The sequence below is a fragment of the Phodopus roborovskii genome, unplaced genomic scaffold, assembly GCF_943737965.1.
Source record: "Phodopus roborovskii unplaced genomic scaffold, PHOROB, whole genome shotgun sequence".
Taxonomy (NCBI): Eukaryota; Metazoa; Chordata; class Mammalia; order Rodentia; family Cricetidae; genus Phodopus; species Phodopus roborovskii.
This window is the reverse complement of record NW_026126549.1, coordinates 6,212,447-6,230,131: the sequence shown is the minus strand read 5'-3', so window position 1 is coordinate 6,230,131 and position 17,685 is coordinate 6,212,447. Positions and strand designations below refer to the sequence as shown.

Sequence of the window (17,685 nt, the reverse complement as noted above, 5' to 3'; positions counted from 1 at the left end):
AATTCAATACTAGTCAGCAATGAAGAAACACAGTATTCAAGAGTACTTAAGCTGTCATGGTGGATAGGAAATGGCAGCAGGAAGATGGGATGGCAGGAGATAAAAAAGTGCTATTGCTAAGTTAATATCTATGTTATTTTTAGTAAATAGGTTAGTTGCCATTATTAATAATGAATTATTTCAATATCTATATTACTATTTTCTAGGACTTTAATTTTCCTTGTTGCATCTTTTATTTTTTCATGCTTACATGCATATTTTCCATCAAGAATCCTTTAAATTGTTAGGTTTTGCAACACTCCTTCACTAAAGCTTAATCATTAATAAACTAAATAAGTTTTTCATGTAGCTACATCAGAAAAAACTAATAACTGAGAAAGATGTGACTTGGCAACAATGTGAGCAAGCAGTAAAAATGCCAAGAGCAGTTAATGATTGCAACTTTGGTATAATCTGTTCTTGGCAAAGTTCCCCTTTTGAACTGATGGTATGATGATAGTCATGAGAACTGAGATAAAATGAAATAATTACTATTATTTTTTATTTAGAACAAGGTGTTCAAGTCATATTTGAAGGAGTATGCCTTGTCCTGAACATCACAACAATGGAAGATTTTTTTTCAGCAATACATACTGATGTATGTTATCCTAATAGCTGAATCTGTCTGTGTATGAAAGAAAGATTGTGATTTTCAATTTAAATATTTTTCACTGAAAAAATTTAAAAATTTTGTAGTAATGAAGTAATTTTTAAAAATTCTTTTTTATATTTTGATATTTTTCACTTATGAAGTAATTTTACAGAGAATACACATACATGTGGATTGTGATATGCATTTATTTTAACTTATTTTATAATATATGTTTAAGATATGATATGTCTTCATATGCATGTGCATAGAAAAATACAAACTAGATTGAGCGATTACAGGTGAGGCACTTTCTATGATACATGCATGTATCAGCTAATTTTCAGTATCAATAAGAAGTTATCACCACAGCCTTTGTGAACAATAAATTCTTAAGACATAACTCATTCATACAAGCAAAATCTGAACCCTTTAGTTTCCTTTTTCACATTAATTTTCTTCTTCTTGACTCTAGTAAGCCACTTTCTACTTTCTGATACTATTTACTTGGCTTTTACTAGTGTTAGTACTCAGGCATCTGTACTGGCCTGTCCTTGGGGTTCTGACAGGATACACCCTCAGCAGTAGCCACTAAGAGCACCACCTGTGCATATTCACTATATTTTCTTTTAAAAGGGCCCTGCCCGCCTCCCATCCTTTTCTCCCTCCCTCTTTCTCTCTCTCTCTCTCCCCCTCACTCTGCCTGTTGCCCTCTTCTCCTCTCTCTATCTCTCCTCTTTCTCTCCCTCTTTCCTCTCTCCTCTCTCCTGATGCTCCTGTCACTGGAGGCTGGTCTCTCTCTTCCCCTTTCCCTTTTTATGATCCCTTTCCCTAATAAAAACACCTCTTCTCAAACCCTGGTGCATGTAGTCTTTTTCTCATGTGTCGCTTTTCTTAAATTACAATACTAAGAATCCATTTGGGTATTTCCTTTCCTCTGTGGCTTAAATTAAGTTACAGGCATCAGTGCCTTTGCATGTCATGGTTAAGAACATTAGTGTTTATCCACTAAATATAAAAACCATGAATACTGATAAATGTATACAACCCTAAAACCCTACAGTTTGACTGCTAATATGTGATTACATTTTTCGTATGAGAAATATAATTTCTATCTCCTGTTACTTGTTTTTATATATTTTCTTTACATCCTCAAAATAGTTTAGAACTGGATAGAAAATGTTTTTTGCCCTACTTTCAGATACAGTCCATGAAATGACCCATAAGCTATGTGATAGGACTAAGATACAGGCCAGAAACTTGTATGAGGGAAAAAGTATGTTTTGCGGTAGAAGACGATGTGAGAAATGTTCCAGGAAGGACTGGTCTGTAGATGAAAGGATTCTTTTGTGTGAGAATAATAGAGATGAATCTGTAATAGCTGAAGGGGGAGTTCCCATGAGAGACAGACTTGGATCTTCCTTATATACAATATTCCATAGAAGCACTGTGATTCTGTTAGCAAACTTCACAAAATGTTTGCATATGTATGCTAGAAATAGCTAAATTATTTTACTGAGTAAATTACAGTAAGCAAAAGGAATGATTTTCCAAGTGAGACATTGTATTTTAGCTGACAGACATTGAGAACAAAAAATTGTGATAAAGAGTTCCAAAAGTGGTATATAAGAAGATAAATATAAGAAAAAAAGAAGATAGATATTTTAAAACAATTACATTATGTATGAAATAAAGTTTATAGGAATATAGACAATATTATGCTGTAAATGGTGACTGACATAATAATCATGGCCACTATATATTACTTCTTATTACATGTAAAAACATGCATTTTTTGTTCCTCATAATACAAGGAAGTAGTTTGTTTTCATTTGATAAGTTAAAAACAATGATAAAGAAACCAAAATGACTCATTTAAATCTAACCTCAATCTTGATCAAAAATTTACTGGTCCATACCTATAAACCTAGTACTTTTGAGATTAAGGACATAAATTGATAACTTTATAGCTTTATGCAAGAATCAAGATTCACATTTTGTTGCATTGACTGAAGGCCCACCTTCTTATCGCTGCATCCCAATTACATTTTATATAATTATTTTTATGTATCAAGGGGGTAATTTTAGACATGGAAGCACATGCCTATATGCTTGTCCTTGCATAATCTAAATCATTTCTTGGATCTTTATTTAGTCACTTATAACACTCCAGTCTGGCTAGATTTTCTTTGATTATATTCATGAAGGGTAACATCCACATGTCTCAAATATATTTGAGATTTTAATTATACTTATATACTTATTAATCATATTGGGGAACTAATAAAGGGTCTTCTTCATGCTTGGCTACTGCTCTACCACTGAGTTAAATCTGATATACATCAGCCAGGCATTGGTGGCTCATGCCTTTAATCCTAGCACTTGGGAGGCAGAGGCAGGCGGATCTCTGTGAGTTCAAAGCTAGCTCCAGGATAGGTTCCAAGCAATACAGAGAAACCCTGTCTCAAAAAAAAAAAAATCCGATATAAGTCAGACATATGATCTTAACATTCATAGCTAAAAACATATCTCATCCATCAACATTAAAGCCACAGCCTGAACAATAACCACCACACGACCGCCCCACAATTTGGGCACATTATTCCCTGCCTGGATAACCTGTTGTTTGTCTATACAACACATCTTCCTCAGCCCCACTCTATCAAGTAGAACAAATGGGGCATGAATTAATCTTTGCTCTTCTTCAAGACATTTGCTTGGGCAATTCTTATCAACTCCTCCCTAAGAAGGTGTCACCTATATTAACAGGTCCTACCTAGTATTTTTCCTGTCGCACATACTACATCCAATCTTACTATGTCTTACTTATCATTTATTGCTTCTATTTTCACTTTTCTATTATTTAATATAAATCCAATTAATTATTGAGGAATTATTGCTTCTTTATACTTCCATTCACAGGTGTTTTTGTAAGTGCTTAGAAGAGAGTCTGTTCCAGATTGGGCACCCAGGAAAAGGTTTTTAACAGAATGACATGGCAGTCATTGCATTGAAGTGAAACTTGGTATGTTATCTTCAGGAAGGTATTATTTAAAATTTCACATTCTAATGCATAAAAGTATTCAAATGACTTGTTTCCAAAACTTCCATGCTGATTTTTCAGAATGAGTTGAAATTACACATGAAGGTTGTGGGTTTTCATAGAATCGAGTAGCTACATGGAGTATGACTGGCTTATCAAAAGGACTCTTGCAATCTTTAGTTTTCTTCTAATTGGATCTGATTTCTTTTAGTAAGTAACTAAGTTGTTGTAAGTCTTTGATTTCCTAATGGTTTATTCATTTTCCCTATTCTGAAATGAAATTATTTCTTTAAGAGATTTTTTACATATTCTCTACCGAACAATTAACATTTTAAAAATATTCACTGTTCATTTTGAGCATTTTTTTTACTTCTTATTCAGAATGCCTCATTATACTTTCAGGAAGTCAAATACTGTGTGTTCTTAAATATGACGCAGTCCAAATACATTATTTCAAAGATAGTTGGAAACAAGCTCAATAGATGATCCATGTTTTGCTTTTTATGTAAAGTGTTTTTACTGAAATTAAGAAACACTAGTATCTTGAGATCCAATATTTCAATAACATATTGTAGATTGATATTAGCTTTATTATTGTCATGCAAATTCCAAAAGTGAAATATGGCAGACAGTTTTACAGAATTCCATTGTGATGGATAGTGTATTTTGACGAGGCAACCAGGCTTTTGGTTGGAATTAGTGAATCAGTCAGTATTATCTGTTGTATCAGTTTGTTATATTAATCCAAGTCCAAAAGGTATTCAATTCTGCAGAATTTACTTTATTGACAAGTTGAAGGAACCAAACATACTGATCTACATAAGACAGACACAGAGAAAAAGTTGTATTTTATTTTTCATGATTGTATGGCATTTTTCAGAGAAAAGTAAAAGCAGAAATAAAAAAAAATAAGGATGAGAGGATAGGCACGCTGGTACAAAATGCCAGCTAGAATTCAGCATTTCCCATGGTGCTTCAGGTTGATCTTCCCAGAACTTTTCCTATTAAAAGAAAAGACAAATATATACTCAGTTTAGTATCGTCAGTGTTTCTCACAGGGCCCAGGGCAGTTTTAAGCATGGCACACAACCCACCTGATGATGGGGTTTATTGGTATCTACACTGCTAGTCATTAGAAGTAAACTAAATCCCCTCTTGTAACTGTAAAAGGAAGGAATCTTAGATCAATCTCAGCTGTTAGTCCTTAGAACTTTCAACACACATTACTAATCCTTGAGGAGTGAAAGGGAGAGGATGGATCAAATAATGCCAATAAATAATAAGTCATTCTGACCTGGAAGAATATTTAAGAAAATTAATGAAAACTTGATGAATTTTGCATTTTATAGATGACTGCACATGGAGGTTTTATCAGGTATTATGTCCTTGCACTTATTCAAATCTCAGCCTGTATCATATACTTCTGCTGAGAAAAATTTCGAGTTGCATAGATAGGTAATACATTAATGTGTTGATTACATACTGAGATCAATATTGATATATTAAACTACCTTTTAAATAGGAAAAAATGGGGCTGGGAAGATGTTTCAGTGTTAAAGAGCACTGGCTGCTCTTAAAGAAGAGCGAGGCTTGAGTTCCAGAACCCACATGGCAGCTTACAACCATCTGCAACTGTAGTTCCAGGGAGTCTGATACCTTCTTCTGGCCTCCCTGGGCATCAGGCATGTATATGGTACATATACATAAATGCAGGCAAAACACTTATACACATAAAATAAAAATGAATAAATACTTGCAAAAATTAAACTATGAAAATTACATTATTAAAGCAAATTTTAAGTGCAAAATGTATTATAAATAAATCCCCAATGCATTATGATAGGTACAAAGCAGTTAAAGTGTTTTGAAATAATTTGTTTATTCCCTTTTGAGACATTGGTTTTTAAACCATTTTCTGGAAGCATATTTCTTTAATTTCCATAGGAGATATGGGTAGAAAATGCTAGGTTAGCCCAAGAAAAATATTAGTTTAATTTTGGAAGTTTATGCTCATATGTCGTAGGTGTGGTGAGAACAATACTTACGCCAATGCCTTGCAGAAGGCACATTTATTTCCATATGTCTGGCCATCTGAACCACAGAGTGGGTCAGACTCCCGTGTGCAGAAGACATTGGGGTCACGGAACTCACCACAATTAATCTACAATGAAAAAATAGTGTCACTAATATCGTATCTAACAGACTAGTGACTTGGAACAGCAGCTTAACATAATGCATCCTGAAATGTATGCTTAGGTAGAACATTTTATTTCACACTTATAAATAGAACATTTTTATTAAGACATAGGAAATTGAGAAATAAATTACTGTAATTATGAGTAAATTCATAAGGTCAAATTCTTTAAATAAGATTCTTTGCTTCTATAGTAAATTGATGTAGTTGAGGGCAATTTTGGGTAATATATGCCAATTCTTTCACAACATGTACTGTGTTAATATACTATAATAGAACTTCTGTATGCCACCAAAACATGGATATCCTCACTGGGGAGTTTCTAGGCAGTACTTGAAGCTTTTTAGTTTTCCATGTGAATGAAATACCTATTTATATACCGAGAACAAAATTCTAATATCATTAAACTAACTTGCTGACTACTATAGTAATGTATTAATGACCCTCTATGCTGAGTGTGTTCAGAAGGATCTTGATGTTTCATTCAGACTTATGAGAACAAGTTATGTCTAATTAAGAACAGCTCTCATGGAAATGCATGGTAGTGTATATGCTAATAACATATCCTATCCATTACACTAATCAAAAATAATTTGATTAGTAGCAGTAAGATGCTTAGCAATACAAGGGGAATAGAATTGATATTTGGTGTATTTTTATTTCCAGTATATTAACAACATTAAATATGTTGAACAAAACTCCTCCAAATATCAGGAACAATAGAGTGATGCTTACTTCCACTAAAATCATATCCTCACATCCTAATGTTTTTCAATATCTATATAAAAGTTAATCACTTTCAAAGATATAACTTCTGTTGAACCTGAAATGTCACTGAGAGGCATATTGAGTTATATTAAGCAGCAGGAAGAAGAGACTAGAACATTCCAGGAATTGAGGGCCACACCCATGCTTGAACATATTACTTCTCATTTTTGGGTACAGAATTTCCAATAATCTACTCTGGTTGAGTAATAACACATCCTTACTGAGAGAATTAGATTTAGTGCCACTTTGTACCATTGACCACATTTATGATCTGGACACACAGATTTAATTAATATAACTTATCAGTTTTAATGAACAATATAAATGTTATAGGTACTAAAATTGTATTGTATTAGAATTCCACTTAGCTGAGTAGATTTGAGCTGTTATTACCACAAAACAAACACAGCCTATTATCTGAGGTAATGGGTATATTAACTTTACCATAGTAACATACCTTATACACAAATTTATGATTTAGAAATGGGATAATAGTGAAATCTGTGGACCTTGACACGAGGAATACCGTGTTTAAGATGGCAGACACTATTATATACTGACAAACTTGTCTGAAGTTTGAATGGGAAAATCTTTGATAGTTATAAAAAATAAACATGTACATCAAGTTTAAGGTTCCTGAGAGTATCAACTGTTGAAACTTGGCAACTTATATTGTTGAGGTGAGGGTGTGGTACTGACCTTCCTCTCTGTGCTGAAATACCAACCCATCCTCTTATGTTCCTTCCATATTAATAGTATTTCTTTTAAGTTTTTCAAATATAATTAAATCTAGAAGATCTGGAGAACAGTATACACTTAAAACACATTTTTTCCCTCAGAACTTTATGTAATTTGTCATTATCAGACATGTTCACAGCTATAACCTTGAGACCAAAAAGAATGTGAACCACAGTGTTGTCTTTAACATTTCATTTGTTCCACAGATGTGCAACGAGTAACCAATTATAGGAGGCACAGTGTGTGGTGCTGGTCAGACAAGGAAGTGATAATAAACAGTATTTCATCAACACACCATTGCATCTTTATCAGAGAGGAGAGAAGAGGTGACATAATCATAGCACAATGTGTGACAAATGCCACAGGAGAAAAACACGGTTGTGTGCAAGCTGAGCATAAAACAGCTGGATCCAGAATCTCAGACAGTAAGGGAAATAAACAAGAAAGTCCCTTACTTTAAAGAGACGACCCCTTAAGACACCTTTCCTTGGCAATCGGCCCTCTGATCTTGTGATCCAGCCTCTTTTGTCCTTTGGAAAGCAGACATAAAGACAGGCACTTGGGAAGAGTATTCACTTTGAGTATTTCTCATCCCCCTCCACCCTCCTCAAGCTCACTTATCACCTTCTCCTGCCCTCTGGAAAATGATTAGGAAGAGCAAAGGGTTGTAATAAACAAATTCACACAGATAAGCTGACATGTGAACAAGCTGCCTCACTGCTCCCACACTGCTAATTAGTGGGGTGCTTCAAGACCTCTGCAGTGAACTAGAGCTTTCTAACATGCTCTAGAACTTTCTCTACTGTTGGTTGTGTTATCTCAGGTGAAATATTTCCTGTGTTTTTAATTAATTCAATGAATAAAAATCCTTCAGACATCTGCCATGCCTTGTTCCCAGATTCTCAGGGTCATTCAGAGACAAAATATGGCATATGAATTTGCATCGTTATTGTGGAATGCTTGAAATGGTTCTGGATTGGAATGCAAAAGACAGCCTCCTTATGGGAGGCCTCTTCTTAAGTAAGCGTTGCTAGCTGTTTATTCATTTAGTATGATCTTTTCCATCAATGTCACTCTCCAATGGCCTTTCTGGCTTGGATGGTCTGAGAAGTAACAATTATTTCTTTCAGTGAAGTGGTTTAAATAAAGCTTTTTTCTGTCTTTATTTCTTCAGCTAGATAAGCAATGCAATCCTTCTTGCCTCAATGCTTCTTCTCTATCTAGAGGCTTCTGAATTCACTGAAAAGTTTGAGCAAGATCACCAGCATCAGATTACAGAGGCACCAAAGGCTACTGTAGTTACCAGGAAACTTCTTCTATAATGGAGACTGAGGGATAGAAGGAGACCATAGCTTCTACCCCATGAAGAAAACACTAAGATTTATTATTAGTATGCCTTTCGCCTTTCACCTGCTTGGATTTCTTTTTCTTTTTCTTTTTCTTTTTTTTTATTTTTAACTTGGTTGTAGATTCCTGAATGACATTCAATGGATGGGCTTCTTAGTGGAAGTCAAGGCAGATCTAGACTTGGGGGAGATCTTCTCTGCCTAGGTTCCATTCATGGAGGAGTAGGGGTGTCAGGATAATGGAAATACCCTCTGGATCTAATGAAAATGCATCCAAAAAGTTATGCTTTGAGGGGGTCAGTCCCCCAGATGGAATGAGGCCGACCGAGTTGGACTTGAATTTTGCTTCTCATACATTTCAGCTGCATAACATTGAGTTTAAATTTCTAACATGTGGCAAGAGGCTGGTAACATCTAATGGGATCAACATACTAATTATTCCTATAAAAATATTTTGTAAAGTATCAAGTTCTGCATGGGAGACTGTCATTACAAACAACAGCCAGGTAAATTGTATTGTAGCCCAGAATTTTGGTGTGATTGCTTTCCTATTTTGATGTGATGTATTTTTAATATTATTTGGATTGCTTTCAGATTTAACAAGAAATACCATTCAATATTCTTTGATAATCAAGGCTTCTGTCAGTCATTTATCCCAGTATTTCTCCCTCCCTCTCTCACACCCGATTCCTCTGTTCTCAAGACTGGAACTGGGGGGGCATTTGGGACAAGGTAGACACCTAGTGCAATGGAAACTTCATGGAATCTACAGGAGTAACCCTAGCCGAGACTCCTCGTAATGGGGGACATGGGAGCCTGAACTGGCCATCTTCTGTAAACAGGCAAGACCACAAGTGGAGGGATTGGGACACCAACCCAAGCACAAAACTTTCCAGCTAGTTTGTGCTGCCTGCCGTACTCTGGGTCCGGAGTCTTACAAAATCGTCATAAAAGAGATCTGAGAGACTTCATCCAACAACTGGTGGGAGCAGATGGATTAGGCAGAGTTCAGGAGGTGCTTCGAGGGTGGGGGTGGGGGCTGTGCGAGTAACCAGAGAGTTTAGGGACACCATGAGAACAGAGTCTACAGAATCAGTTGACAGGAACTCATGGGGGCTCAAAGAGATCAGGGAGCCTGTAGGGATCTGACCTAAGTCCTCTGCATATATGTTATGTTTATATAGCATAATGTTCTTGTGGGATTCCTAACAGTGGAAGTGAGGACTATGTACTTGTGGGACCATTTTCCTCTTACTGGGTTGTCTTGTCCATCTTTGATATGATGGTATGTGCCTGGTCTTACTGTAGCTTGTTATGATGTGTTTGGTAGATCTCCCTGGGAGGCCTGCTATTTTCTCAGAGGTATTTTGGGGAGATGGTTGTGGGGCGGGAGAAAGTGGGAGAAGGGGAGGAAGGGGAAACTGTGAGAAGAATACATATATAAAACTTCTATCAGGGTCTTGGGTATCAATCTGTGTACTGGCCTGCCCCTTATGGTTCTTCAAAGAAGTGGTATCTCCTAAAAATTTTCTGGGATGGTAGGACATTTCAGTACTCAGATTATTTATTGAGACAATACAATTGTTTACTTTCATTGAAATTTGAGCACATAAGGTCAATTGAAGACTTGGGATGATTAATATTTTTGTTATTTTGAGTTTACATATCAAGCCAATGAAAATGTGCATCCTTACACATCCTCCTTGCTGAAAAACATTTGCATTTAATCCCAACTCCATCCTTTATCAACTCCAGTCTTCTTAACCCATGTCTATATAGTGCAGTGGTTCTCAACCTGTGGATCATGACTCCTTTGGGGGGTAAAATGACCTTTTTTATAGGGGTCACCTAAGACCATTGGAAAACATTAGTATTTACAATATGGCCCATAACACTAGTAAAATTACAGTTATGAAGTAATGACAAAAATAATTTTATGGTTGGGGGTCACTACAATGTGAAGAACTGTATTAAAGGGTCACAGTATTATAAACGTTGAGAATTATTAGACTAGCCTTCTCCTTCTGTTCTCTTAGAAGTGATCTCCAAAAATGATGCTTATGAGAATACTTGCTTACTAATAAAACTTATACTAGCACCTTATGATATATTCAACCATTTTTGTTTTTGTTTTGTTTTTTTTGTTTGTTTTTTGAGGTAGTATTTCTCTGTGTAACACCCCAAGCTTTTCTGGAAGTAGCTCTCTAGACCAAGCTGGCCTTGAACTCATGGAGATCCACCTGCCTCTGCCTCTGCCTCCCAAGTTTTGGGATGAAAGATATGGGCCACCAACACATAGTATTACATGCAATTTTTGATCTTTAAAATCTTTTTAAAATTCCTAGATTTATAATATGTCAGTTCCCTTGTTCTTCAACTATTTCTTTTAGTTGTTTCCATCCTTAATAATATTCCCTCTACAAATATGTATTTTCTCAAATAATACTGGTCTGTCCCAGGTTTTTTATTTTGAATTTTACATTAATAATTCAATCACTAATTTTCCTATGTCAGATTGTTAAGACAACTGCAATTACTGGTTTAATTCATAGTTAAGAATTACTTATTTCTGAAGCATGTCTTTTTTTTCCTCTCAACTAGACTTGTGTTCTAAGTGTTCCATTTTCATGAAAGATGAAAATGCCTCTCCAAATTCTTCAGGCTGCTCTCTTGCTGAAGCTGCCATTGTCCCTTTGCAATGTTCTCCTTACTTCCTTCCATTCTTTCTTCTTTCCTTCCTTTCTAACTTTACTTTGCTAATGGTAATTTACTACCTGCAAAAGTCCTTAGCATATTTTGTCTGTACCAATACCATAAGTTCAATTCTATATAAGAGATTGCCTATTGGTATCAAATCCTTTCTACATTTGGAGAAATGATACCTTAAAATATAGTTTTCAATATATTTCTTGCATAAGACAGGACAACAGTAATCATTACGTCAGGTTTGCTAGAGAATAGTACTACTTGAAGCCTTACTGATGACTACAGCTAAGTCAATATGGAAGACTCAATAGTCCGGGGACTTGATTCTGCCTACTTACTGCTGCTTACAGTCTTAACCCACACTCTCTTCACCAGGCTTCAAGGTTTTGTTCCCTTTGTGTTTACATGGTGGACACTCTTTAACCTCCAAACTGCATTTAAATATTGACAGTACCTTAATTTTAAGTAAAAACCAAGGTAATTGGGGAGCTACAAGAACCTCAAACTCATCTTCGTAGTAGAATGTTGTTTTACCAATGTTCTAAAATAAATCAGTCTTTATTTTGTAATGAAATAGTTATTATAAATTATACAGAAGAAACAGCTACTAGGGACATACATTTAAATGTCCCTGTAAGGGTAAGAAACCCAAACTTTGAGCCTGGAAAGTGAAAATAATAGGAAAGAAGAAAACAACCATTCTGTCTGGAGCCTTGGCTTGTCTGGGATGGAATTCATTACATAAACTAGGTTTGCCCTAAAATTGAATGATCCTCCTGCCTCAGCCTTCCCAGAGCTGAGGTTACATGTATGGGTGTGACAAAACACACCCTGATACCATAAAAATGGTCATAAAAGAACATGAAATCTGTAAAGATCTATAATTAGGAGTGTGCACTATAATCTCCCAGAGGATGTGTCATGGACAAAATTCCCGGCATGGGAAGAAAGACTTGAGTGTTGGAGGAAAACTGTTTTAATTTTGTCTTGGCTGAGTCTAACTTGAGCCAGCATGTTCCTACCATCAGTAATTCCTTCTGGCCAACTCTCCTTTTGGCCATGAAGAAGGAAGAATAAAGCCGCTTAGGTGTGGTCTGGAAGGGCAGATCCTTCCTTGTATTTTATAGTTCCAAGGCAGTAGCCTTGGCAGTACATGTTTGGTTGACAATGATTTAAATATTTAGTTCAGGAAGAGGCTTTGGATAATGCTGGACCTCATCCTTCATTTTAAAATGTGAAAACATAACCAGTAGCTGTGAATGAGAGTTTATTCACCTCGTCTGACTGCAAAACAGTACTTCTCAGTTTAGCTTGGTTGATGTTATTTTTTTAAATTGCTAGATTTTGTTCTGTGTGGGTATTATCTGTACCGTTGTTTAGAATGTAGATTCAAATTCCTTAACAATACAATGCTTACTGAACATCTTCCATGAGGATCTGTGTATTTCATGTCAGGTGACTCTGAAGCAAACAGACCATAAGACTTCAACGAATGGAAAAGAACAGTATAAATAAATTGTAGATGTTACATGAGCAACATAAAATACAATTAAACTCTCAAAAATGAAAATTCCAAGAAAGCAAGTGACCTGAGGGTTAATGAGAAAACTGGGGTGAAATTTCAAATCATTTAGATTTATGTGCAATGCTACTGTCATCTTATTTTATAGTCTAATGGGATATGAAACACATTGGTTGAGTTGTAGGCCCTTTTGGTTTGCTTCTGAGTTTAGTAAAAGCTGTAGCTTGACACTTCTTTGAGCACATACATTTTAGGATGTACAGCTTCATAGAAGAACACAAACACATATGTGTTGGTTATATAAATTGCTGTTGAATAACCCTAAGAGAAAAAAAAATCTTAATGACAAAATCTATGCCAATTCTAGGTTTTACCCCCAATTTGCATTTAAATTTGAACGCTGCAGACTGTAGATCCTTGATACACAAAATTATGTTCATTTCTTATTTCTGTAAACACAAAACAAAGAAAATCCAAAGATCTCTCTTCTAACTCTATTAGGGGGAGTTAATTACAGATCAGTAACTAATTCACACAGAATGTTTACAATTTTCCAAATGATTTGCCTTCTTTGTGCAGCTTAATGGTAACTGTAATTCTATGGGATGAATTAATGCCCAATTTAACAGCCATGGTATTTGCAATTGTGAGAACTGAGGAACTCTTCAGTTCAATAGCCTGGTTACATTAGAAATGGGATGTAAACTTTATTTTCCACCCATCCTATGTTTGTGTATAACCACAGCACCCTGACAATGTACAAAAATACCACTTTAAGCTCCTTTAAACTTAAAATTATATACCATGAGAAATGTAGTTTAAAATCTCATTGTTTTATCTGATTTCTCAATTTGGCTTTTATGTTTGCTTTCCTGCCTTTCTTTCCTTTCCTTTCCTTTCCTTTCTTTTTTCTTTTCTTTTCTTTTTTTTTCTCCCATAGCATAGACAAACCTCATTTTAGCAATGGAATAGTAGCCATATTCTATCTAGGACACAAAAATACAAACAGATGAGCACTCACCTTCCCTCCTTGACTGGAGGCACCTGAAAAAAAAAAGCATAAATTCCAAACACTGTAATTTCTGAATGTGTAAAAAGGAGATTTCCAAATTTATCAGAAATATGCATACCACTTTCTGTTGGCCATGTCATGAAGCCTCAAAATATCTCATTTTCATGTCTGTTCACTTCTTAGGGAGCATTAGACCATGAAGGCACACATTTGTTGGGGGTTAGGTAAGAGGCAATTTTATAGCTTTGGCCTTGCTTTTCATTCACTACGGGGATGACTTTATCATCTTTGGTCCTACTTCATAGAAGAGGAGTTGGAAAGAGATATTATCTATTCACTGAACTCAGGTTTGCTCTTCTGTCTTTTTTTTTTTTTTTTTTTTTTTTTTTTTTTTACTAAAACTCCCTTTTAAAGATATGACCCAAATATGCATTCTTAAAGACTGACCTATCCTCTTTCTGTGCCTCATTTTCTATGACTTCTCTATTTCTCTTAAGTTTTTGAAGATGAATTCCTAGAAGTCTTACTTCTCACTTCGTTCTTCCTTCTTAATATTAACATCCATGGTTTTAGGCGAGTGATGCTTTGCAGCTGCAAATGTGCCAACACCTTTCATGCATGTATATCCAAGACTTGTTCAGTGAGGAAGTATCAGTGGATGCTGCTGCCAACATGGGCCAGTATTCAGGGATGACACACAGATGTACTTCAAAATGCAATACATTATTGGATGTAGGAGAAACCACAGCTTTTAAAGTTTATATGGGCCTCACTGTCTCTTCCAGGAGCTTTAACAGCAGCACTAATTCATAACTGGCAGAGTAAGTGATTATTATGAGCACATGGTCTTCTGCTGGATGCTTTGAAAGTTATGCTAAAGTCCAGACAATGCCTAGGACTCTGTATTTTGTTAATCCTAAGAGTGAATTTATTGTCTTGGAAATTTTATTCTTAATTTTCAGTCAATGTTTCACCTTGAAAATATGTACTGGGAAGAGGAAGGATTTTCCCACTGTTCTATATTTAGGAAATGGCAAGGCAGGAGGTAGACTCATATTGACAATACATAAGAAAAATTACCTTTATTGTGTTTTAATTATGGAATTACTATCAGACATTTGTTGAACATTTACTGTGTACCAACTACTATGTCAAGCTCTTTATCAATTTTCTCATTAAATTCCCCATATGGGGGTAGTTATTCTATATTTTTATTTAACATATAAGAAAACTCAGAAATGTTAGAGTTGAATGATGGAAATGCTAGGATTTAATTAATTTTCTCTGTCTCAGCATTAGCTTTCTTGAGCATGATACCACCCATAAATGACCTCTGATGTGTCTAGGAAGTATCTATGCTCTTGAGAACTCAGTACATTTGTAAACTAGATCTTGTTAAAGTAAGTTATCTCTACAAAGATAAGCTACAAAGAATGTCAACTGACTTCAGGGCTAAGTTTTAACACAGGTCTAACTTTCTGCTACCTTATAACATATTTTTGAGTAGTTTTAAGTCAAACATACTCAGCAGTATTACAGGAATCTTTCACCTGTATTTTAATATGTATTTTAACAAGAATTTGTTTCTGTAGATATGGCTAACTAGAGTGAGCATTCTCTATCATCTTGATTTCATTGGAAATTTAAAAAGTCTTCATCAAATTGAAAACCTTGAAGGCAACAAAGTTTATCTTTTACTGCCCCAGAAAATGATTCATCACCCATGGAAGCCCACCCCCTACCCTCAACAGAGTTTAGTCTCATGTCCTAGCATTTCTACAGGAATCAGTATCTAAAAGGATGCATAGGATGCCAGTGGGAAAGATAGGACTGCCATGGTTCAATTTTCCCCAGTGGACACTCTGTCTGGCAACAGAAAGATAAATGAGGTAATAGATAGAAAGGCTGTGTTCCTTTGGCCAAGAAATGCAGCCTTTTCATCTCCAGATTCATGGTACTTCACAGTGTAACTTTCAAACATATCAGCTGATAAAATGCATATCTATTGCTCACATAAGTGGCCCAAGATTCTGCCTGCTTGGGGAATAATTTTCTTTTCTTGTTGCATATGCTTTTTCTTTTCTAAGCTCTCTAAATTCTTTTTAAAGCTTTACATACTGCGTTTCTATCCCCATTCCTGTTTCAATTTCAATTACTTGAGTCTCTTTGAAGTAATAAAAAATGACAGAATTTTTTTCTGAAAAGCTAAGATTAGTTTTAATGCCAACTATTCATAGTCTAGATTTATACTTACAAATAAGCATCAATTGTGATGTCTTTAAGACCTCAACAAAAACTATAAATGCCTATTGATTTGTTATAATTTCCTTTTCACAGTTTCTTGTATGAAAAACAGGGTTCCAATCTCCTTGCAAGAGAAGCAGAGATGATCTATAGCAAGCTCAGGGCAAAACATATGCTCTGTGAGTGACACTACTTACTGTCCACAGCATCATTGTCATCATCACCGTTAACTTTCGTCATCATTATCGTATTCTCCCTTAACTGCTCTTTCACATAAAAGTCATTAGAATTTTTTAATGTGAGGGAGATCTACTCTTCTCCCTTCTGGTTCCATGTAACTATGGGAGGTTAATTTTAAGGGAAAACTCACCTGACAAAAAGCAGAGAAGAGCCAGAGAGAGGAGCAGAAAGACACCTGTTATTTTCATGGTGCCAGTTAGCTCACTCAGATCAAGGCTGCTTTGCTCAGCTTGGTTTCTCTGTCAAGACACTTCCAAAGAAATCTAGAATAAACACTCAGACATAAATATATATATAGAGAGAGAGACAGCATGAAGGGAGTTGGGATCTCCACCTTCTTTATAAAAATCTCCTTCTAAAACCATGTGCACTCCTGTACACTTTAGGCATTTATGAGGATCGTCACCAGCTTAAAGAAATGCCTCATGTGTCCCATCAATCTTAAGGAAAACAATTATGTGAGTCGCACCTTAGATCTTACTAATGGAGGATGCTATTTTCTTCCAGTAACCTACATTTTCCTAACAACCAATACATCCCCCTGCTTGTTCACTCCAAGGCTCTACTATATTAAAGGATGACTCACAGGTGGCATTCTACTTCTCCTTCTGTCTCTTTCAGACAGGTCTTACATGCCTGTGGTCCAGATGAGTCACGACAAGGAAATGGAATTCCTGGGTGTAGCTTGGATTTTCCAAGTCTTCAAGATGTACTTGAAGGAGAGATGCATTCTTCGTTGTCATCAGAACTTCATCAGAAGGAACAACACTTCAGGGCAGGCAGGAATAAGCTTGTCAGTTTAAAAATCACTGCTACAGTCAAAAAGCAGCAATTTCCAATTTTAAATTAAAAATAAGTCAATATATTATTTTAATTTTGTTAAAAGTATTGAAAAGCTACTGAAGTGAAATTTGAAATATAGAATATTGAATATTTTCTTAATTCTTCAAGCTTAACATTGAAAGTTATGATGGTTAGCCTTAAGCTTAAAATTATTGGTGATATATCTTTATATAAGTTAAATGAACCTAGTAAGTATGTAACGTATCAAAGGGTAATATGCCATAACTCTTTACAGAGAACAGAAATATGAACAAAGAGAAAATTACAGTCATAGTAGGAAATTCTGCCTTGAAACATAATGTGCTATTTAAATTCAATGAGGTAAATTAAAACATATTAAGATATAGGAAAATTATGTAAGATGTGCCCTATTGAAACATGGAGTATTGGTTTACTCTTTA

General features: G+C 35.4%; 1 protein-coding gene across 1 annotated transcript; it reads right to left on the bottom strand.

Moving 5' to 3' along the window:
- Window positions 1–4,626: 4,626 nt before the first annotated feature.
- On the bottom strand, window positions 4,627–16,645 carry LOC127234230 (serine protease inhibitor Kazal-type 6). Its single transcript, XM_051201084.1, has 5 exons — window positions 16,572–16,645; window positions 13,967–13,989; window positions 7,827–7,901; window positions 5,717–5,832; window positions 4,627–4,672 (listed from the first exon to the last, which is right to left on the bottom strand). Exons 1-5 carry the CDS (start codon window positions 16,627–16,629, stop codon window positions 4,627–4,629), a joined length of 318 nt encoding a protein of 105 aa, XP_051057041.1. The 5' UTR covers window positions 16,630–16,645.
- Window positions 16,646–17,685: the final 1,040 nt, after the last annotated feature.

Bases quoted from the DNA above. Each gene is read 5' to 3' on its own strand.
- LOC127234230 (XM_051201084.1), bottom strand. From the start codon at position 16,629: ATGAAAATAACAGGTGTCTTTCTGCTCCTCTCTCTGGCTCTTCTCTGC. The intron at 5,833-7,826 runs GTAAGGGACTTT...TTTTCATTGTAG, and splicing joins TAAGGGGTCGTCTCTTTAAA to ATTAATTGTGGTGAGTTCCG. The intron at 4,673-5,716 runs GTAAGTATTGTT...TTCTTTTAATAG, and splicing joins GCCTTCTGCAAGGCATTGGC to GAAAAGTTCTGGGAAGATCA.